This window comes from Catharus ustulatus, chromosome 25 (genome assembly GCF_009819885.2).
Source record: "Catharus ustulatus isolate bCatUst1 chromosome 25, bCatUst1.pri.v2, whole genome shotgun sequence".
NCBI classification, from domain to species: domain Eukaryota; kingdom Metazoa; phylum Chordata; class Aves; order Passeriformes; family Turdidae; genus Catharus; species Catharus ustulatus.
This window is the reverse complement of record NC_046245.1, coordinates 6,113,433-6,134,189: the sequence shown is the minus strand read 5'-3', so window position 1 is coordinate 6,134,189 and position 20,757 is coordinate 6,113,433. Positions and strand designations below refer to the sequence as shown.

General features: G+C 59.8%; 1 protein-coding gene across 5 annotated transcripts in view; it reads right to left on the bottom strand.

Annotated features, from left to right (window-relative positions):
- Window positions 1–20,757, bottom strand: part of NAV1 (neuron navigator 1) — a 69,291-nt gene continuing 48,534 nt past the window's right edge. For 2 of the 5 annotated variants that reach the window (XM_033080097.1, XM_033080100.2), the window contains 26 exons: window positions 11,360–11,498; window positions 10,851–11,148; window positions 9,815–10,508; window positions 9,254–9,712; window positions 9,008–9,049; window positions 8,703–8,851; window positions 7,930–8,100; window positions 7,366–7,418; window positions 7,174–7,197; window positions 7,007–7,084; window positions 6,742–6,825; window positions 6,491–6,602; window positions 5,794–5,915; window positions 5,363–5,371; window positions 3,825–4,021; window positions 3,576–3,738; window positions 3,263–3,437; window positions 2,955–3,052; window positions 2,734–2,829; window positions 2,423–2,582; window positions 2,089–2,324; window positions 1,837–1,991; window positions 1,587–1,658; window positions 1,129–1,325; window positions 530–648; window positions 1–300 (listed from right to left, as the gene is read on the bottom strand). In XM_033080097.1, the coding sequence (XP_032935988.1) occupies window positions 31–300; window positions 530–648; window positions 1,129–1,325; window positions 1,587–1,658; window positions 1,837–1,991; window positions 2,089–2,324; window positions 2,423–2,582; window positions 2,734–2,829; window positions 2,955–3,052; window positions 3,263–3,437; window positions 3,576–3,738; window positions 3,825–4,021; window positions 5,363–5,371; window positions 5,794–5,915; window positions 6,491–6,602; window positions 6,742–6,825; window positions 7,007–7,084; window positions 7,174–7,197; window positions 7,366–7,418; window positions 7,930–8,100; window positions 8,703–8,851; window positions 9,008–9,049; window positions 9,254–9,712; window positions 9,815–10,508; window positions 10,851–11,148; window positions 11,360–11,498 (4,372 nt within the window). In that variant the 3' untranslated portion in view covers window positions 1–30. The remainder of the gene's footprint in view (window positions 301–529; window positions 649–1,128; window positions 1,326–1,586; window positions 1,659–1,836; window positions 1,992–2,088; window positions 2,325–2,422; window positions 2,583–2,733; window positions 2,830–2,954; window positions 3,053–3,262; window positions 3,438–3,575; window positions 3,739–3,824; window positions 4,022–5,362; window positions 5,372–5,793; window positions 5,916–6,490; window positions 6,603–6,741; window positions 6,826–7,006; window positions 7,085–7,173; window positions 7,198–7,365; window positions 7,419–7,929; window positions 8,101–8,702; window positions 8,852–9,007; window positions 9,050–9,253; window positions 9,713–9,814; window positions 10,509–10,850; window positions 11,149–11,359; window positions 11,499–20,757) is intronic. The other 3 variants (XM_033080098.2, XM_033080099.1, XM_042779984.1) reach the window with 3 other exon arrangements.

Genomic DNA, 20,757 nt, shown 5'->3' with positions numbered 1-20,757 from the left:
CATCTGAAATCATGCTTTTTACACCGAGAATTAACTGCAAAAGTGAAGCTCTGCCCTGCTCTGCCACCAGCTCCTCCCAGCCCCTCCTGTTGGCCAGCATACCAGCGGGTCCGAGTCCAGGGAGCTGGGGGTGGTGTCCTTCACGGTGCGCTCCTCAGGGGGGGACACGGCGCTGTGGGGCCCGATGGTGGGCGGGGGCAGGTGGTAGAGCTTGGACTGGTCCTGCTGCGCTGACGGCCAGGGCAGGGTGTCCCGCACCCACTCCACGGGGTCCTCCCAGGCAGCCTTCTGTCCATGGACCTGTGGCAGGGAGCAAGTGGCAGCCAACTCCTCAGTACATGCCAGAGCATGTGGCACCCTGAACCCCCAGGACAGTGCTATGTCCCACGACAGCCACAGGGCACAGATTGACAGAGATGTTATCTGCACCCACAGTCCCAGTGCCTCCCCTCTCTCCCCAACCCAGGATGGCTGTATCAGTGTGTCCCCACACTGGTTTGCATTCCCATGTGCCAGCAGCACTGGTTACCTTGAGCCCATCTTTCGCCCCCTCCTGCAGGTAAGGGATGATGGAGTTGTTCCACAGGTCGATGAACCAGGTCCGGAAATCCTCAATTCCAATAGGGCAGGACAGAAAGAAGCAGGGACCTGGGGGGGAAAGGCAGACAGTAGAAATGGGAGCCGGGTCCCCCTCTCCAGTCACTGGGCCCGAGGCTCACAGCACTGAGGTGGGCACACCTGGCTGGCAGGGTGCCCTTGGGAACAGTGACTAGCAGGCAGACAGCATCTCCCAGGCAAGGAAGGGAGCTGCCAAGTTCAATCTATCCCCCAAAAGCCTGCTGAAGCATGGGGGGATCCTCCTGGGAACACACAGATGCTCCATGCCCAGGGAAGGGTGTTGGGAGAACTGCCAGCCTTGGCTGACACCCCTAGTGACAGCTCCCAAAGGAACAAAGACAACCCAGGAAAGAGCAATGCTTGTGTGCATCACCCACCAGCTGTGGTTTGTGGCACTGGGAGACAAAGGGAACATGTCAGCCTCCCTGAGATCCTCTGGGAGGGCTTGGTTCCAGTCCCCAGGGCTCCCTGCAGCCTGGGGCAGAGGAGGAAGGCAAGGCAGGGCCGTACCGATGAGGAAGTCAGATGTGCTGTGCTTTTCCAGAAAGGTGTGTAAATGGTACCAGAGCTTGGGCACCCAGTCCAGCACCCGCAGCAGCTCCTCCTTGTTGGCATTGATGTCCGTGTCCGACTCCAGCAGCTTCCGCCGCAGGTAGCGCACCAGAAAGCCATTGGCTGGCTCCACGTTGTTGGAGAAGGTCAGCATCCTGGGGAAGGACTCTGGTGGTCAGGGTTGGGTCCCCACACAAGCTGTCCTGCTCCCCAAGACTCTTGGAGTCCTCCTTGCATCCCCACCCTGAGTTTGCCTGAGGTCGGGGAATATCAGATCTTTCCGGGATGGCAGGGACAGGCTTGGGGTTCAGTGCTAATCAGGGTCCCCAGTCATAGGATGTGACCACAGAAACACCCAGGGGCAAGTGATAGCTTCTGTCCCCTACAACTCCGAAAGATGATTCTCAGGGATGTACCTGAAGCTGAGATGGAGACCGTGGTTTGGGGTCATCTTCACAGGCTGGTTGGTAGTGCCAATGATATACGGGCTGAGTGAGTGACAGAGAGACAACACGCATGAGAAAAAGCCTCTGAGTCACCCCTGCCCAAGACAGAGCTGATCTGAGCACTGTGGCCTCATCCCACAGCCCAGTGACCTCAGTGGGAGCAGTGGGGAGGATGTGTGTGCCATGGGGCTGTGCTGGAGGGGTGCAGAGGGGCTCTCACCATTTGTGGTACTTGCAGGTGAGTGCACCGTTGACAAGCTCGCTGATGGAGCCTGCCTCACTGAGGTCGTCCAGGAGGATCACCAGAGGCACATCTGCCGTGCCCGTCTCCCGGTCGATCTGGTTGGCGAGGTTGGACAGGTACAGCTGTAAATCCTGGAAAAAACAGACCAGGTGTCATGTGTGGGGTAGCTATGACAGCCATGGAGACCATGGCACCAGTGCCCACAGGGACGCTGCTGTGTGCCCTCACCTTGCAGGACTGCTGGTGCATGTTGAAGGTGCTGACGATGCCCTCGGTGACATCCCGACCAGAGCGCTCCACCAGGTACTCAGCCAGGCGGTTGGTCAGGTAGGTCTTGCCGGTGCCACTAGGCCCCGAGAGGATGAGGCGGCGGTGCTTCAGCAGGAGGCTGATGTAGTGCTGCATCATGGGCTTGGGGATGAGTGTTTCGAACACCAGGCTGTCCACGCACTTCTCTTTCAAGCCTGTGGGCAGGGGAGGGCTGAGGGTCCCACTCACACCCTGAAATGGCCTGAGACAGCAGGGATATGGCACAATCATGGAGCCCCTCTGCCACACTGACCTTTGAGTGTCACCACAATGCTGGTCAGGCCCCGGCGGCACAATGGCAGCTCTGGTGGGTCCATGTCCAGCACCCGCTTGATGTGGCTGATGCTGTAGCCGTAGACAGACTCGGTGCTGAGCCCCAGTGTAGATGCAGGATCCATCTTGGTGATATAATCCTACATGGAGAAGAACAGGGCTATCAATGCTCCTGAGGGCTAGCAGAGAGCAGCCCCAAGAGAGCTGGGGAGGACCTGGGCCAGGGAATAGGAGGTGTGGTGGAGCAGAGTCAAAGGATGGCTCTCTAGAGAGTGTTCTTCATCCTCCTACCTTGAAGACCTGGCAGACAGCCTCGTCCAGCATCTTCCAGTCTACCTTCCCGCTCACCTTGGTCCAGCCCAAGAAAAACTCCTGCTGCTTGAGGTCCTAGGAGCCAAGGCAGAAGTGTGCAGTGCTACAGCACCATATCCAGTCCCAGGAGTCATCCTTTGCCTCTTCGTTAGGGCCATGACATGGTGACAGGTCAGGCTCCCCAGACTGCCCACACTTACCCCCTTGATGATGTGCTGGGGCGGCATGCGCACCACAATCCGCAGCGTCAGCTCATCCTTCTGGGTGCCAGCGCTGACAGCATCCATGGGGGACATGTCTGGGGATGGAGCAGTGAGGCTGTGCTGGCCAGAGCCGAGCCACCAGGCCTGGCTATGCACAGCTGGAGGCAAATACTACTGTGGATGACAGCAGCACCGGCAGCACAACAGATCCTCTGCTCACTCCAGGTGAGCAGCAGCACATTGCCACCACACACTCCTCCCTATCCCAGCCCTTCTCCATCTGCCAGCAGCTCTATCACCCCTACCTGCATCCCCCAGGCTGGGGCTGAAGGCATGGCCAAGGGTGAGACCCAAGGAGCGCCGTGGTGAAGAGGAGGCCGATGTGCTCGTGATATGGCTGGGAACAGAACCTGGCACTGCTGAAGGCCCTGGGGCCACCTTGAGACGATCATTCTCAGCCTTCAGGAGATCCACCTCCAGCTGAGGCACAATAAAGTAGGCCACTGGGTAAGGAGCTGTATGCCAGCAGCACCCTGAGGCACAGCTCAGTGGTGAGGATGCAAGGACTGTGGGCACTCTGGTACTGAGAGTAGCCAGGCAGCTGGCAGGGGTCCCTACCTGCATGTTGTGCATTGTCTCCCGCAGCTGCTCCAGCTGGTGGGCTGAGTTGAGGGCCTCCAGGCGGATGTCTGTCAGCTTCATCTCCTTCTCCCACAGCTCTGACCGCAGTTCTGACACCTCCTTCTTCTCGGGCTCACCCTCGCTGTGGGCCTGGAAGAGCCTGGGCCAAGGGAGAGACCAGATCTCACACGTGTCTCTGGCAGAAGCCTGTAGCCCCTGCCATTGGCCCTCCCAGGCCCCACGTACTCAGTTGTGTCGATGCCCACAGAGGAGGATGTGGAGGACTTGATGGAGGGTGAGGCAGTCTCTGTGGAGCCATGCTGTAGCTTGGGGGAGGAGGGGGCTGATGAGTCTGGCGTGGCGATCTCCTCAATGTCCGAGTAGGATGAGGCTGATTTGGGGCCCTTCTTGATGCTGAAGGCCTTATTAAAGGAGCTGCGTAGCTACAGGAGAGGGAAATGTTCTTGTTAGAGACAGTCCGAAGTGCAGCCTTGCAAGCAGAGACCTGGCCTAGTCCTGCCAGGACCTACAGACAGTCTGAGCGGGACCAGTACAACCACACCCATCACAGAAGCAGCACCACCACCATGCTGGGGAAGGCTGCAGTCTAACCCCGCTCTACTGGCACAGTGAATGGATAGGGTGCACAGCCCTTTGAACAACACTCACCCCAGCCCAGATGGCACCAGAGCCCCAAAGAGTGGGACCCACATCCTGGTCAGGATGTCTTCCAGCCCTGCTCCCCACCACCACCTACACCAGGCTGTTCAGGCACGGTACCAGCACCCTGATCCATCAGGAAGGGCCAATCCATCCCCACATTCACCCCTCCACAAGAGGCATTTATTTACAGGGCTGTCCCTTGCTCCAGCCACTGCAGAGCCAGGGTCCTGCCCCACACCTCCCTCTGCCCTGTGGATCCTGCTGGGAGCACAGAGGGGCAGCCAGCCCTCCACAGAGCATGCTCGTGTCTCATCTGAGCATGCAGCATGCACACAGCACACAGAGCAACGGGTGGGTGAGCAGCAGGCTGGGGCCAGGGAGGGGGATGAACACTGCACAGGGACCAAACTAGACCCAAACCAGGTCCCTCCAACCAGTGGGAGAGCAACAGGATGGGCACTCTGGGCTCACAACACGTGCGAGGGCCTGCTCCAAGGGAAGGTGGAAGAAAGAAGGGATGGAGAAAACGCAGGATCTGTCCCAATCCCCACAGGTACCAGCAGACTGCTCTAGGGTGTCTCAAAAAGTAGCAGCATTGCATTTCAGTGTAAACAAAGTAGGTATCCAGCTCTGCTGATGGTGGAAGCAGGGAAGCACTGAAACCCATGTGGGTGCTGACTGGGACAGAGCCACTTGAGACCACATCAGGCAGCCCTGAAGAGGCAGAGATGGGTGGTGCACCTCAGAGCCCTCAGTGACAACTGAGCAGGACTGCATCGAGGTCCCCATCCCAAAACATCCAGTTACAGGAAGTCAGGAGAGTACCTGCCTTCCCTAGGCAAGAAGGGAACTGTTCCCACCCATGGGACAAGTCCCATCTGAGCCTTTCCTGCTGCCTCTGGCAGTTCAACCACCTACTTGAATATTTGTGCATATTTGTCCTTAACATCAAAGGAAGCAGCCAAGGTGGGCACAGCCTGGCTGGAGACAAGGATGGCCTGTGCTGGGGTTAGTGCCAGTGGGATGGATGGGATGGGGAGTGTATGAGCATCGTCTCATGAAATGGAGCAAGGGCCTTGGCTGGGCACAGGATGTGGTGCATTGGACAGCATGGGACTTACCTCGTACACCTGGAAAAAAAGGGTTGAGGTCAGCATAGGGGGAGAGAAACAAAACAAAGCAAGACTTAATCACACATCCAGCTCACAGCTGCCTGGTGCAGGGAATGGGCTGCCCGGCCGAGGTGTCGGCCCTCCACACTGTCAGAGCCTGCGTGCGCAGGAGGGAAACATGGGAGAATACACAAGGAAGCAGGCATGCAGGGCCAGGGCTAGGAAACTTCTGAAGTGGCTGGAGAAGTCCCAGCCAACAATTCAACACACAAATCGATGGCAGTTACACTCTCCTCACTACTGCTGTCCCCAGGGGACATGGGGCACCAACACTACAAGGCCAAGGCAGAGAGCAGCTGGTTTGTGGGGCTGACCCTGAACAGACCCTGCCAGTGACTCCCCAAGCCCCACTTCTCCTGCCAGTGCCCCATCCAACCCACCCAGCTCTTCTTCTTCTTCTTCTTGGCATCAGCATCCTTGCTGCTGCCAATGCTGGAGTGGCTGGTGATGCTGTTGAGGCTGGAGATGCTGTCAGAGGAGTTCTGCCGCTTGATGCGCAGCTCTGGGGTCCGCCAGACAAGCAGGAGAGATTGGGAAAGGAGGGATCAGCCACCTGCAACTGTCCCAATGCCAGAGCATCCTATGGTCCCCCCTCCCTACACCCAATCCCTCCTCCCACCCAACACCTTCTGAGCTCTTGGAGCCACTTTGTAATAATGACATGGGGCTCAGACACACATGGGTGCTGCCAGCGTTGCCCACACACGTATCACCCTCCTGCTGTCCTAGGCCATCTCCCTGACAGCCCCTTGCACTCACACTGGAGTATTTGGGCCAGAAACAGCACTTACACGAAAAAAGTCAAGATCAGCAGGCAAAACTGGCTGTTCGCTAAGGGCCTGGCAAGGAGGTCTCCCAAGACTGACAACCAACCATTTGCCTACATGCCAGCACTGTGACCTCCCATGGTGACAGCTCTGGTTGTCCTCATGGCTCTGCATCCTGGTTTCAAATGCTTAAGGATCCCAGGTGGGGAAAAACTGCTGCCCAGGGTACCCTGCCTCCAGATGAACTTCCCCCATGAGAGGGTGTGCCCTGGGGCCCTGTGCCAGTCCCAGCATGAGTATCATGCTCTACCTTTGGGGGTGACATCAGTGCCATTTAGAGCACCCTGGATCACAGCCTGGGCCTCTGAGTTCTTCTTCTTCAGGAAGTCAATTGTCTCTCGTAGGTCCAGCAGCTCTGTGTCCTGGGGCAGCAAAGTTGGGAGCCATGGAGCGTGCGTCCTGATGGTGGAGAGCCCACCCCAAGAGCACCCTTGGGGCAATCACCCAAGTCCAGCATCCCCCCAGCCCCACGAGTCCCACTGAGCACCTCGATATACCCACCTTCTCCTCAGCGGTCTCAGCCAGGTGCCGCAGACGGGATGTCATGCTCACCAGGCTCTGCTCAAAGGCCGCCACCAGGTTGGCCTGGGAGAAGTGGAGAAACAGGTGAGCCCACACATTTGGGTGAAAACCCATGGAAAGGTGAGCACTCACTGCCAGGTGTGGGACGCAAAAGGCTGAAGAGTAAATCAGGGCTTCCATGGGCACATCCAGCACCAACCCCATGCCCTGCATGGATAGAGTAGGGTGCCCCACAGGGACTCACGTTAGCAGACAGCTGGGACGTCAGCGTGGCCACCTTCTCCTGCGAGGACTCCAGCTCGCGGCGCAGCTTGCGGATTTGCTATGGGGAGAGAGTGGAGAGATGAGAGGGGCCAGGCACTCACCCTCACTGGGGACAGGAGCAGCCGTGAGCAGAGGGTGTGGGCTCACCTCAGACTGCATCTTCTCCTCAGCCTGGCAGCGTGAGAGCAGAGAGGGACAGACAGACAGAGGAGGCAGTCAGGGGGGCAGCGAGGCACAGACAGGCTCAGCACCAGGTAGAGGCAAGCACAGAGTCCGCCCCAGTCCCACCCAGACCCCCCAGCCATGCACAAAGCAGCGCAGCACGGAGACGGCTCTTACAGAGGAGTAGGTGGAGGACGCGCTGGAGGCCAGGGACAGCACTGATCCATGAACTGCAACACAGGAAAACCCAAAGTTGTCAGGGTGCCCTGGAGAGCAGCATCCAGGGGCTACAGGTCAGGGCACAACTGGTAACTGGGCTCTCAGGGGTGGAGGGCTCTGAGGTGGTCTGGGGGAAGTACGGGGTGGGATGGCAGCTGCTCAGCTCTGCCCCTTTCTCAGTGTGTGCCTGGTGGCCTCCTTGGGCACACAGTAGGTAACACCTTCCACCTGCACCCTCCTCTCTGGGGAACCTGGGGGCTCTGCTGCCCTCCCTGTCTGCTTGGATGCCCTCCTCATCAGTGTCACAGCACCCTAGGGGCAACCCAAGGACACTGAGTACCCATGGGGGTCAGGGCACACCCAGGGTTGATGCCAGCTGAGGAGTCTCCAACAGACTCCTCAGTATTGCTGACCCATGCAACAATGCCATGGCAGCACCAGTAGGAAGGGACAAGGGTTCAGGGAGCCCCACCAACCCTCTGCAGCTTCCTCTGCCTAGGCAGGAGCGCAGCACACTCTCACCATCATCCACAGGGTCCCGGAAAGAGCCCGAGCGGATCATGCCCTTGGGCTTGTCGGCCAGGGACAGGGTGCTGCCCATCTGGGAGGTGCTGTATAGCTCGAAGGTGGAGTCATGGGTGGGGATGCTGTTGGAGCGGGTGATCCGCGGGGCTGTGGTGGCAGTGGGGCTCACTGCAAGGAGAAAGCGGAAGGAGGCAGGGTCAGAGTCACACTGGGAACCTGGAGTCAGGATGGGGAAGCAGACTGGGAGGAATCCACAAGAGCTGTGATGCAGTGAGGAAGCAGGGATTGTGGTCTCAAAGCAGGGAGGGGCCAGAGAAAGCTAAAAGGCAGCTTGATGCTGGGAAGGCCTGGACACCAGCACCAAGGTAATCACAGGGCTGAAAACAAATCCACTGCCCCAGGGCTAAGTGAGTACCACTATGCCACAGCCCAACCTGTAGGTGCAGGAGTGGAGCCTGCTGCCCCAACCTGTCTGCCTGGACCCCCCTAAACCCTCCAGGAACATGGAGGTCCTGGTCAGATCAGGGCAGGGCTTACTCCTTGCCTACCCAGGCACCCCCAGAGTAGCATCTATGGCCTGAGGCCCAAAGGTGGATGAGACGCCCTGAAGCAGAAGGGATGGACATCTCTGGTCCCAATCCAGCACCCAAAGCACCAGGTGCTGGTGTTGGTGGTGTCAAGGAGACAAGCAGCACCCAGGGAAGCACCAGCACATCACATAGGGAGCACAGGGAGCAGGAGGGAAGGGGCTAGCAGCGGAGGGCACTGACCAATGCTGGTGAGCGGACCTTTCCCGACCAGCGCCATGGGGAGGGCAGTGGGCGAGGGCAGCTCCTGCTGCTCATCCGACTCGGGGAGCCCACTGACTGCATGTGAGTGGCGTCGCTCCTTGGCCTCCTCCTGGGAGTGGAGCTGGTACCTGGGGAGTTGCAGACAGGCACAGTAAGATCGACCAGCATCGTCCAACTCCTGCGCACCCCACTGCAGCCCAGCTTCCCTTGGCTCAGGGGCACTACCCTGGAAAGCCCCGCCTTCCCGCCCCAGCACCATCCAAAAGTGATTCAGGTTCTTTTACCTCAATCCCTTCTTGGGCAGCGTGTTCCTGTCACGGTTGGCACTGGAAGGGAAGGAAAGATCAGTGACATCCCTGCGCAGACTAGGGAAGGAACCATGGGGATTGAGCTGCAGGAACAGGGAGCTTTTCCCTAGAAACGTAGCAGGAAGAGACTCTGAAGCAGGCAAAGGACATGGCAGAACAGCAGGGAGCAATGTGAGCCCATGAAGGTGCCACAGCAGCTCACCAACCTCCTACCAGCCATACCTGTCCAGATGCGTGAGCCGGGGGCTCCCACTCCAGCCCAGCTCTCCTGTCTCTTCTTCTTCCTCTTCCTCCTCTGTGCTGGCAGGGGGTGCAGCAGTAGGGGCAGGGGTGGTGGTGCTGCCCCCTGAAAAGGCACTGGGCAGGCTCATGGGCATCTGTAGGGATTCCATGCTGCGGTGAAGGCCAGAGAGCTTGGGATACATCCTGCCCTCCTTGGGGACACTGAAGCCACCCATGAGCTCCAGGCCCTGGGAGAAACTCGCCGAGTTGATGTTGAGGATGGGGGCAGGGCTGGGGCTGAAGCAGGGCGCAAGGTGCCCGCCAGCGGGGTGCAAGTCCTGGAGCTTGGCAGTATGAGGGGTGTGCAGCTCACTGGAGGAGGGCAAGTCGAGGCTGTTGGAGTTGACCTTGTCCAAGTTGGCCAGCGATGGAGGTTTCACATAGGTCTTGGCAGCCGCTCTGGAGGGGGGAAAAGGGTAAGGAAACAGGTGAGACTCAGGTGCCAGTGCTGGGCACAGCTGTGCCAGGCACCTGCCACCCTCGGAGGTGGAAGGCTCATACCTGAGAGGTGTAGGGGGCAGCTCAGCCACCTTGGCTGCTGGTGGGAGGTTGGCCTGGGCTTTTGGGGTGCTCTCAGGTGAGCTGGCACTCTTCAGGGTGCTGCACTCAGAGTCAAGTGCCACCGCCTTGGCCTTGGCCTTCTCCTTCTCACGGTCTGTCTGGTTCACAGGGGCTGGTGTGCCACGGCCAGTGCCAACTTTGGATGGCTCCTTGAGCCGTGACACTGAGATGCCACCCTGCTTGGTGCTCAGCATGCTGGGGTCAATGCTGCTGCTGACTGGCCGGGCTGCACTGCGGCCCCCAGTCACACTCATGGAGCTGGACTTGGCCGGCCGGGGCAGGCTGCGGTACTGGATGTTGGAGCGAGCCCCTGGTGCCAGGAAGCCAGGCTCAGGTGCGTTGGAAACATCGAGGCTTGTTTTCCTCCCACTGACTGGCTTAACAGGAATGCCAGAGCTCTTCTGGATCTTGCCAAGCGTGGCCGAGCCCCCAGCCTGCATGACAGTGGCTGTGCCAGTGGCAGGAGCTGGTTTCTTGTAGCCAAAGGAGCTGGAGGATGAGGGGCGTGCAAGCCCTGACGGCGGCTTCTTGGCGTCAGTGGTGCGGTCGCGGCCGGCATCAGAGGAGGAGCGCTGCAAGCCCGTGTTCTTCACTGAGAGCTTGCTCTTGTCGGTGACTTTGGTCTCTGGCTTGCCTGGCGGCAAGAAAGGATAGGTTAGTGTCCCTGGAGGCTTGGGGACATTTGGAAGTGAACAAGCCCAGACAGGGCATGAGCACCAGAGATGCAGGGATGTGACAGAGAAGGGACATGCCAGACCCCTGGTGCACTCAACAGTCCCCCAGCCTGGTGCGTGGACATGAGACCATGGGGTAGGCACAGACCCCCAACCTGCCTGCAGCCCACAACACAGCCCTGCCTCCCTTCCAGCCCACACCAGCTCCCAGGTCTGAGCACAGCCACAGGCCATCCCATGGCCCACATGCTTGGGGAAGGAACACAAAGACACCACCCAACCTTCTCCAAACTAGTTTTTACCTGCCACTTTGAGAGTGCTCTGAGCCGTGTGGGTGATGGGGGAGGTCACAGCCACTGGAGGAGTCTTGCCCTTCTTGAGGGAGCCTGGGGTGCCTAGGCTGACAGGCTTCTTCAGCTCACCACCCTTGGGGCCCTCCTCACCGCCCTCTGAGGGCTCCCGCCGCCACTTGGAGGAGCCATGCTCCATCTTGAGGCTGCTGCTATCGTAGTCAAGCTTCTTGGGTGCCTTCTCGTCACCCTCACCGTACCAGCTCAGTCCGCTCTCCGCCAGTGAGCGCTTCTCCGAGTCTGTGCGCAGCTGGGGGCAGAGCAGAGTCAGGGGCACTCCTGGCACCCACCCCAAACCCATCCCCAGAGAACATCAGCTGGCTGGGAGAAGGACACAGCAGACACCCTGTGCCATTCTTGTTTCCTTACACTGGCACCCTCTGTGCCCTCTTTCCCACCGAGGTGGTGGCAGGAAAGCTGGGATAGGTGCTGGAAAGGGTCTGGGTGCCAGTGGCACCTACCGCTATGGCCGAGTTCCTGCGCGAGGCGGTGGGGGTGGAGGGCAGGGAGTTGAGCGAGGAGCTGGCATTGAACTCCTCCGAGCTGAGGTTGTCGGAGGCATCGCTGAGGCCACTGCTGATGGAGCTGCTCTCATCCCAGCTGTGAGGGAGAGACAGCATCAGACCCCTGCTCAGCCCAATGGGTCCCACCACCCACAGGATCTCCCTGTTCCAGGGGCTGCCAGGGCAAAAAACAGCTCCTGGTAGTGCCCATGGCAGGGACATGGCATGCAGGGCCCATGGCTGGCTCTGGCCCAGCCTAGCATGGGCTCCTGTTCCTGTATCACACAAGCCTCAGTGACCCTGCTTCTCCCCCATCAAGGGTCTGAGGAGATGAAGAGATGTCTGCAGCTCAGAGAAGCCAGCATCCATGCCACAAGGCTGGCAGCATCACAGCAGGCAACAGGCCTCTGGCAACTTGCTCTGACCCTGGAGGCAGGTCAGGATTGTCAGAAAGGGCAGGACTGCTGGAATAAACAAACCAACCATCCCGTAGCATGCACCCTTCCTGGGGTGATCCCCATCCACTGCACCCTACTGCCCTTCTCCAGCCTCCAGCAGCCAGAGGGAGCAAGTCTTGGATCTGCTGCTGTGCTGAGGTGGCTGCTCCATGCCAGGGCTCAGCCAAGTGTGCAGAAGCCCATCTGCAGGGCCATCAGTCAGCACCACACTGGGGCAGCAGCTGCCAGGGTGCCCCAAGGGCATGGCTCATTCCACAGCACAGACCACAGGCTGTGCCCATGGCGATCTGGCACAGACAGGCATGGGGCACCTTCCAGCAGGATGAGTGCAGCACCTTTGAGGTCAGTGGCTGAGTAGGTCAGTGAGACCTCGCAGCCTCCAAGGGCCTGCAAGAGACTGGGGGAGACAATACTGGAACTGGCTACTCAGAGAAGCTGTGGCTGCCCCATCACTGAAATGTTCAAGGTCAGGCTGGATGGGGCTTAGAGCAACCTGGCCTAGTGAAAGGTGCCCCCGGCCATGGCAGGGAGTGGCACAAGATGAATTTTAAGGTCCCTTCCAACCAACACCACGCCATGATTCTGTGATAAGCTGTGGCATAGGAGTGGAAAGCAGAGCTGGGAGCTGCAGCCAGCCTCAGCCCTGACAGAGATGCCTGTTTCTCTACACTCTGCACTGGGGCCACAGCGGTGCAGTTGAAGCCCAGCAAACACCAGAGCCTCAACAGCAGTGCACAGCAAAAGCGACAGCCCCCACCATCCCTGTCCGAAGCGTAAAGCTCAAGAAGGAGCAACAAAGGCAGCTTGAACACCATAAGACCTGCACTGCATGTCCTGCTCTCTCCATTGAGGAGGAGCTCATCAGAGATTGGCCAGAGCCAGGATGGACCCAGCCCCCTGTGCCCCCACAGCAGCTTCTGGGACAGAGCCAGCAGGTGCTGCTGCCCAGGAATAAATTTCAATAGGATCATGCACTCAGGATGTGCTGCTGAGCTCCTCAGTTCCAAGCCATGTCTCACCATCAGCCCCATGCCTAGTGTGAGCTCCCACTGGGATGGAAATCCCCACCCCAGAGCCTGCAGCAAAACTCCTCTCCCAGCCTGGCATCACCTGGCAGCAGGCACTGCCAGGAGTGAGGCTAGGCTTTGTAGGGCTGTGTCCTATGGCAACATGGCTGGGGCCACATGTGGTGCTGGGTGTCTCAGTCTGGCTTTTGGGTCCAGGCAGGGAAACCCCAAACACTCTCCCAGCCACATATGCGACACCCCAGTGACCCAGAGAGCCAGAGAGAGAATCCAGAGAGCCATCCAGAGAAAGGGGCACATGGTCATAGGCCAAGGCAGGAGGTGACTCCAAATCGTCCTCAACAGCCCTGTGCCAAGAAAAGACAAACCTGGAAGGTCACATCCTAAAATCAGTAAGACCATGAGGTGAGGTTGGGGAGTCAGCTGCACACTGTGAGTGTATCTCTGACTCTCTTATGGGGCACACGGCTGGTGCACTGAGGGATCCCCCAAACTGGTACGTGTATGCCATAGGCAGCACAGCAAGGAAAGCCTCAACCACAGCACCACTGGCCCCTCAACAAGCCCAAACTTCTGGAGATGGCCGAGCCCTGGTACCTTGAGTGCCACCCTGAACCCGCAAACGGGGGGCAGCCATGTCAGAGTGTCAGTCGGGGCCAAAACTGACCCACTGCTTTGTGTTCCATGCCCTCTATCTTACCCAGAGCCCTTCCTAGTTCCCGCAGACGACCCCGCACCGAACCCACCCTCAAGCAGCCCCGCGGCAGCTCCCGGGAACGGGGATGCTCAAGGGCAGCGTGTCCGTCCTGCCGCGCTCCGCGGCGCCGGCGGGCGGACGGGACCCGCTGAGGGCGGGATAGTCCGGCACGGCCTCGGGGATGAGCACCCTGGCCCCAGCCCCGGCGCAGCGAGGTGGTTGCACCGGTAGGGAGCGGGGAATGGACCCGGACCACGGCGCGGTGCGGTGCGCAGGGATGCTCCGCTCCGCCCCGGCCGCGCCCCGACTCGGAGCCCCGCGCTCGGCAGCCCCGGGGTCAGACCCGACGTGGGGGGGCACCAGAGCCTAGGGAGTCCTGCGGAGGCTTGGGCCGGCCGTATTGCAGGTGCGGGGCAGGGACCGGAACGGAGGATGGGGGTGCCGGGGCAGAGGACGGGAAGGCCTGTGGGAGCCGCCCCGACGCCCCGATGCCGCGGTGCCGGGCGCGGTCGGGCTGCCCCGAGCCCCCTCTCATCCCACCCAACCCCGCAGCGCGGCCGAGACAAAGCACCGCCCGCAGAGCGGCCCCGGGGCGCGGGGCTTTGTCTGCCGGGGCCACGCTCCGGCCGCGCCCCCGCCCGATGCCGCTGTGGTGCCCGTTCCCTGCCCGTGCCATACCTGCTGGCGAGGCGCGGGGCGCGACGCGGCCTCCCCGCCCGCAGCATCGTGCTGCCCGCGGCGCTGCGCGGCCCCGCCGGGCGGCGAGAGGGGCGGGGGGCGGCGGGACCGCCCCCCTGTCCGCGCCTTAAAGCGACAGCGGCACGGGACCCCCTCCGCCGTCCTTCGGCCCTTCCTCGTCCCCGCCGGGACAGGCCCGGGGTCCCGGCTCCAAGCCCCCGCGGCCATGTCTCTGCATTCTGCCCCATGGCCCCGACCCCTATCCCTGGTGTCCCCCAGCGACCACCCAGATGCCCGCAGAGCCCCCAAAGCACGATTCACATCCTCAAACACAACACCAATGACCTCCAGTCCACACCACAATGTGATACCAGAGGTCATTTCTCAGCACTGGGCCTGGACCCAGTGCCCCCCAAACTGCCCTGTTCTCTCTCCCCAAAGGAACCACCTCCCCGATGTGGATCCCGCTTCGGGGTGCCGGGACAGCTGCTCCCAGCAACCCCAGCACTCATCCCCGGAAAAGACACCTATGCCGACCCCCCTCTGCCTTTCACTGACCAATATTTTTTTCTTTTTTCTCTCTCTTGCATCACAGCAAGATCCATATTGCAAGGTAGAGTCCTCACCGGGATAGTAACACCAGAGACAATTTCGCCAGCATGGCCACAGAGGGCAGAGAGAGTTAACTGCAGCATTGGCAAGATAGACCAGACCCAGCAGGCTGGGAAATAAGTAATTCCTTCCTTGAAGCAACAGCGGCGACGCCTCTTGGCTCCTTCCCCGCCACCCCATCACTCACCACGCAGGGCTTGCCCCAGCATGGCATCGTACGACACAGCATGGCATGGCAGGGACATGGGTACCTGACCATCCCTGTCCTCACTGATCAGCTTGTGCCCACATCCACCAAGCCCTGGCAGGAGCTCACAGCCAGGGGCTGGTGGTGCAGTCCCACGGCCACGTGCGCCAATGGGTGTGGCAGCACAGCCTGTCCAGCTGTGGATCCCTCGGGTCCCTCTGGCCTGGCACGACGCCGGATGCTGTCCCTTCCCTCCTCTTCTCCTGGCTGGCTGCCTCAGCCCCGCCATGGCCGGCTCAAGCAATGCTCAGAGCAGCTTCCACTGGGCCCAAATCTGGGCATCCCAGGTGGTAGGGGAGCCAGCCTAGCACAGCACAGCACAGCACTGCAGCCCTTTGGAAAGGCAGCTCTGACCCCGCCAGAGCCATGGGCCTGGTGTGAGATGACAGCAGGGAATCACTGCTGGTTACAGCAGACCCATGGGCACCAGCATAGGCTGAGCCCGGAACAGAGGAGTACATTTCTCAGCAGAGGTTGCTGTTGGAGCTGGATGGTTTTGAACTCTCCTTGCTTCACCCATCTCACACTAGCACAGACACTTGCCCATGTACCACCCAGACCTACTGGCACCAGACAGGGCTTCCAACACTCATGTCCCTGCCAGGCTGGTCCAGCCAGATCCCCACAGCCAGCCTGAAGCGCAGCCTGGATGGAAGCAAGTTCTGATCTGCCCTGGCCCCTTCCTCCTGTGGCAGGGGAGGAAATGCAGGGCATGCACTGAGGGTGTCCCACACCCCACATCAGCAGATCACTGGCATTGAGGGGCTTCTGTGGCACTGGTGCTCCCAGCCCCAGCCTCCTGCCGTGACTTGAGATGGGAGCAGTGAGGAAAGCACAGGCACAGCTGAGGCTCTTCACATCCTCCTCCCTCCTCTCCACTTAATGGGGCAGAAAAAACAATTAGCTTCATAAATCTTGTTGAAGGGGTTGCCCATGGATGTGGGCAGGGTGGGGCTCTGCATCCCCCTCACATCCACATCAGGAACCAGAGCATAACAACACTCCCTGACTTCGCTGATCCCCACGACCCTCTGTAAACCCCTTTGCACCCTCCAAGACCCCTCCCAGACCCCCAGGTACCTCCTCAGAGAACTCCAGCCCCTACAGAGAGTCAGGCAACCTTGACCCTAGGGGTCTCCTGCTTCGATTTGGGGTACTGTGATCTGGCATATTTCTCCAAAGCTGCACTCAAAGGAACAGAGGTCTGCAGAGATCTGGCAGATGGGGAAACTGAGGTAGGGAAGGGGGATCTGACTTGCCTGAGCTCACCCAGCAGAAGAGGATCAACATCACATCCTGCAGTTGATTCAGGACCCTATTCTCCAGGCAGCACTGCCACTGGTCTCTGGCCCCCCAGGTCCCTGAGGTGTGCAGAGCACTCTGACACAGAACCCCTGAGTGTGCGTGGTCCCAGCCAGGCTGTGCCTCTACCCCATCCCTGTGCCATCAACCACAGTAACAGTGGGGTCTGATTCCCCCACAGCAGCAAGGCCGAGGCCATGGGGGATCAGCAAGCACTCGCTGCCTGCTGCAGTGACATCAACCACGGACCCCAACCACACTCCTGGCTTAGTTCAGCTCTAGTCACCCCTCTGCCCCAGCCCCAAGTGATGGAAACCCCAGAGGAAACGTGTCCCGGTACGGGGATCTCCGCTGGCAGTTTCAGTGACACAGGGAGCCTCACCCGGGCAGCCGCAGCACACGGAGCTGCAGAGACCACGTGCGATGCTCTGAGAGTCCCAGGGCAGTGCCGGGGTGGGGAGAACATGATTCACCCTGCTTGTGAAATTCCTATTTTTCCTGTTGTCTGGACAAGACGGTGACCTCGGATACCTCAGTCCACAGTGGTCAGGCCCCTCCACAGGCAGCAGAGTGGCACATGGCAAAGCCAGGTCTTGCAGTCCCCAGGTGGCATGCAGAGAGGAAGGTGGGTTTGGGGGATGGATTCTCCACAGCAGCTTTCCCCAGGGCACATGAGTATGTGAGGTCCCACCCTGTGCTTGGCTCTGCCACACGTGTGCATCCAGCCTCACCAACAAGCCACAGGGGCCAGCAGCTTCCCTCATCCTGGGCATGCAATGATCCCCAAGTACCCTGTACCCCCTAGCCTCACAAGCCAGGATTCCCTTCCCAAAACATGCCTCATGAAGCTACTGTCACATCCCCAGGAGCCAGGGATCAGCACTGGGGGCCTCAACCCTAATCCCAAAGGACAAAATTGCTAGAAAACAGTGCACAGGAAGGCGCTTCAGTGGTGTTGACAGCCAGCAGGGTCCTGGGGCCCCCTTCTGGGAGCATCCCCTGTACCCAGCTGGAGGGAGGAACTCACCAAGCCCAGCATACGGCACAGCCCAGCAAATATTTATACAACATTGCTCCCTGGCCAGCCAGGCCAGCATCCCATACACACGCCAGGCCACGTGCAGGGCCACAGCCATGCCCCACGGGATGTCCCTGATGAGGAATGACTTCATGGGCTCGCTGGGACAGGGCATGGGGTCATCCTGAATTAGCCAAAGTGGAGCAAGAGGCGTTCAAGGGAAGGGAGCAGCTCCAGCATCAGTCCTGCTTGGAGCAGGAGGAGGGTGGCTGCTCCCCTGCTGCGCCTGGGGAGCTGAGCCAAACATCTGTTCCCGCCTACGGGCTGCACTGAGCCCAAGGAGCTGCAAGGAAGCCGGAGCCAGGCCAGCCAGAGCGCAGCGGGTGTCAGCTCCGGAGCATCCCTCCCGGGAGCATGCTGCTGGCAGCCCCCAGCCCTGCTGGAGGGGACCACAGGCTCTGCAGCACTTGGCTGCCAGCAGCACCATCACAGTGACCAGAGACAGTGCCTGGGGTGTGCCATGGGGTGTGCCATACATGTCCCCTGTGCTCCCAATTCCAAAAGCTTCTGCCTCAGCTCCATTTCATGCTCATGAGCAGAGTCAGGGCAGTACTCAGCTCACAAGGGTGCAGATGCTGCCACTGCTGTGGTAAGATGCAATGCTGCCTCCCTTTCTACCTCTAACAAACAGGACACAAAAGGACATCCTGAAATCACAGCAGTCCCAGAGTCGAACAAAGATTCCCCCAGGGTTCTAGAAGCCCCAAGGGACATGCAGAGCCCCAGGGACTGGCTCCAAAGCTATGCCCCCACACCACAGCCCAGCAGCACACACAGACCATCACTGCTCCTGCAGCCACAGCAGCAGAAGGTGCTGACTCAGCAGCCAGCCCCACTAGCTCCCTCTGCACCCCATGAGCTCCCAACTGCAGCAAAGCCTTGCAGCATCCCACTCACTCCCACCATGACCCAACTGGCCCTAGGGAACACCCAGGGACTGAGCCACTACTCAGGACATACCACATCAGGTCATGCTCTGAGCACACATAGCACAAGGGAAGACACATCAACATGTAGCCACACTGTGGTGGCACTTCTCAGACACGCAGGACATGGACAGAACAAAACCAGGTCAAAGCTGGCTTGCACATCCCACTCCATGCTCCTCACCACTGTCTGGTTCACGTGCAGGTCTGCACACAAACGCACCCACGCTATGGCTATGCAGACAGATGTCCCTGGGAAAGCTCCTGGTAGAGTGACTTTGGTGGGGTTACCTCCAGTGCTCAGGAAACAACCCCACATGGATGGGACTGGCATCTCTCAGGGTAGAGAACAGCAAGTGGCCACTGAATGGTAGCAGGTGGGAACTACAGTTGTCCAAGGAAGGGAATGAATATGTTTTAGTGTTGGATGAATAGCCCAAGACTTCATGCTATCTCTGGCAATAGCCTGCCCAGGTCCCAAGGACAGGCAGGACAGAGCAGGAGAGCAGCAGCATCCCTTCTATTCCTTCAGTCACCCCAACAGGTCTTGGCAGGTGCTCCCTGTGCCAGGTTCCTGCCCTGATGCAGTGCACAAGGAAGATATAGTAACACTGAGAACAAAATGTTTGTGCTGCCAAACAGAGAGCCAAAGCCACAGCTTTCCAGACCTTGAAAGGAGGAGTAGCAAGCGTCATGCCGATGGATGCAGGCGCAGCTGTGTGAGGATGCTGGTACACTTGGCTAACACAGGAATGTTGCTGGGGTCTTGCATGTCTCCAATCGATCCCTGCTCAGACCTGACCATCCCATTCCCTCTCTCAAGTCCCTCACAGCCTCCTCAGCTGGGCTCACCCCAAACTCCACCCAGCTGAACCCACCTCAATACCTTGTGGGCAGTCCCCTTGCCCCGGCCATGTCTCACGTACCTCAGCCCTCGCTCCTTCCAGTCTGCTTCCTTGCCGAACTACAGTGATGTCAGGCTGCATTCCACAGCCCCACAACCCTCCAACAGGGCTGTGTCACCGTGTCCTCTGAGCCAGCTCTGACCTACTGCCCTACAAGCTGGGGCGTGCGCCGGCGCTGTGCAGGGGACGCTACCCTGCGGCCCAGGCTGGGGGCTGCTGGCCCCATCTGCAGCACGCAGCTCCTGCCCGGTGCATTAGCAGCACCGGGAGATGGGGCCTGGGGCGGTGCTGGCTTTCTAGGTCAGAGCCAGCGAGGAGGCTGCATGAGGGGCTGTGCTGGGTGAGGGGCTGTGCTGGGTGAGGGGCTGTGCTGGGTGGGGTCTGGATGAGAGGCTGTGCTGGGTGAGGGGCTGTGCTGGATGAGAGGCTGTGCTGGGTGAGGGGCTGTGCTGGGTGAGAGGCTGTGCTGAGTGGGGTCTGGATGAGGGGCTGTGCTGAGTGAGACACTGTGCTGGGTGAGAGGCTGTGCTGAGTGGGGTCTGGATGAGGGGCTGTGCTGAGTGAGTACTCCTGGCCAGCTCCTTGTTTCATCTGGCTCTCTGTAGGAGGGAATGCCCCTGCTCTACTTCATGGGCTATGCACCCAGAGTGTGCAGGCTCCTGGACAGGGCACCTCAGTGTACTCCTGCACTCAGCCAAAGGCATGCTCTGGAACAGAGATCCTGCCATGCTGCCAACTCTGGGAGACCCCCCCCAAGCCCTGCTGTGGGGCCATGAGGGATATAAAAGTGTGAAGCTGTGTAGGTCACTACATGTCCCTGTGCCCACAACGACCCTAGTGAAATGGCAGATCCCCAGGATATGCCCCTGCAGACAAGGGGGTCCTGTGCTGCCCTGGCTGACTCCTGCACCCTTCCCTGCGGAGGATACCCAGCACAGAGCACCCAGTCTGCCTCTGGCATGGCAGAGAACTCCAGGCACATCTGGGCATCATGTTGGGGACTCGGCACAGGAACTGGGACTCAGCTTACTGCAGCACTGATAGCCTCATCCACACTGGGGGATTGTGGTGTTGCCAGGGCCTTGCAGAGGCTCCGCCATGCAGGGATCCATCCCCAGAGTTTGTAACTTCCTGAAGGTACATAGCAGTGCAGGGCTGAGCTGTCATGAGTCCCTAACCCTGGCCACACTCCCCCTGCTCAGTGGTTGATGGAGACAAAATGTTGCTCCAGTCACCTCTCTCGGCACTGCCTCCGAAGCCAAGGGCATCCCAAGGTTATCTGCCTGCATGTGCAGCACCAAGATGAGACAAAGAGAGAGATGGGGAGCAGTGTACCCTTCATCCCCACAGCCAGCCCTGCTGCAACCTCAGCCATCCGGGGCAGTCCAAATCCACCCCACTGCCAATTGCAGTCCAGTGGCCAGTGGC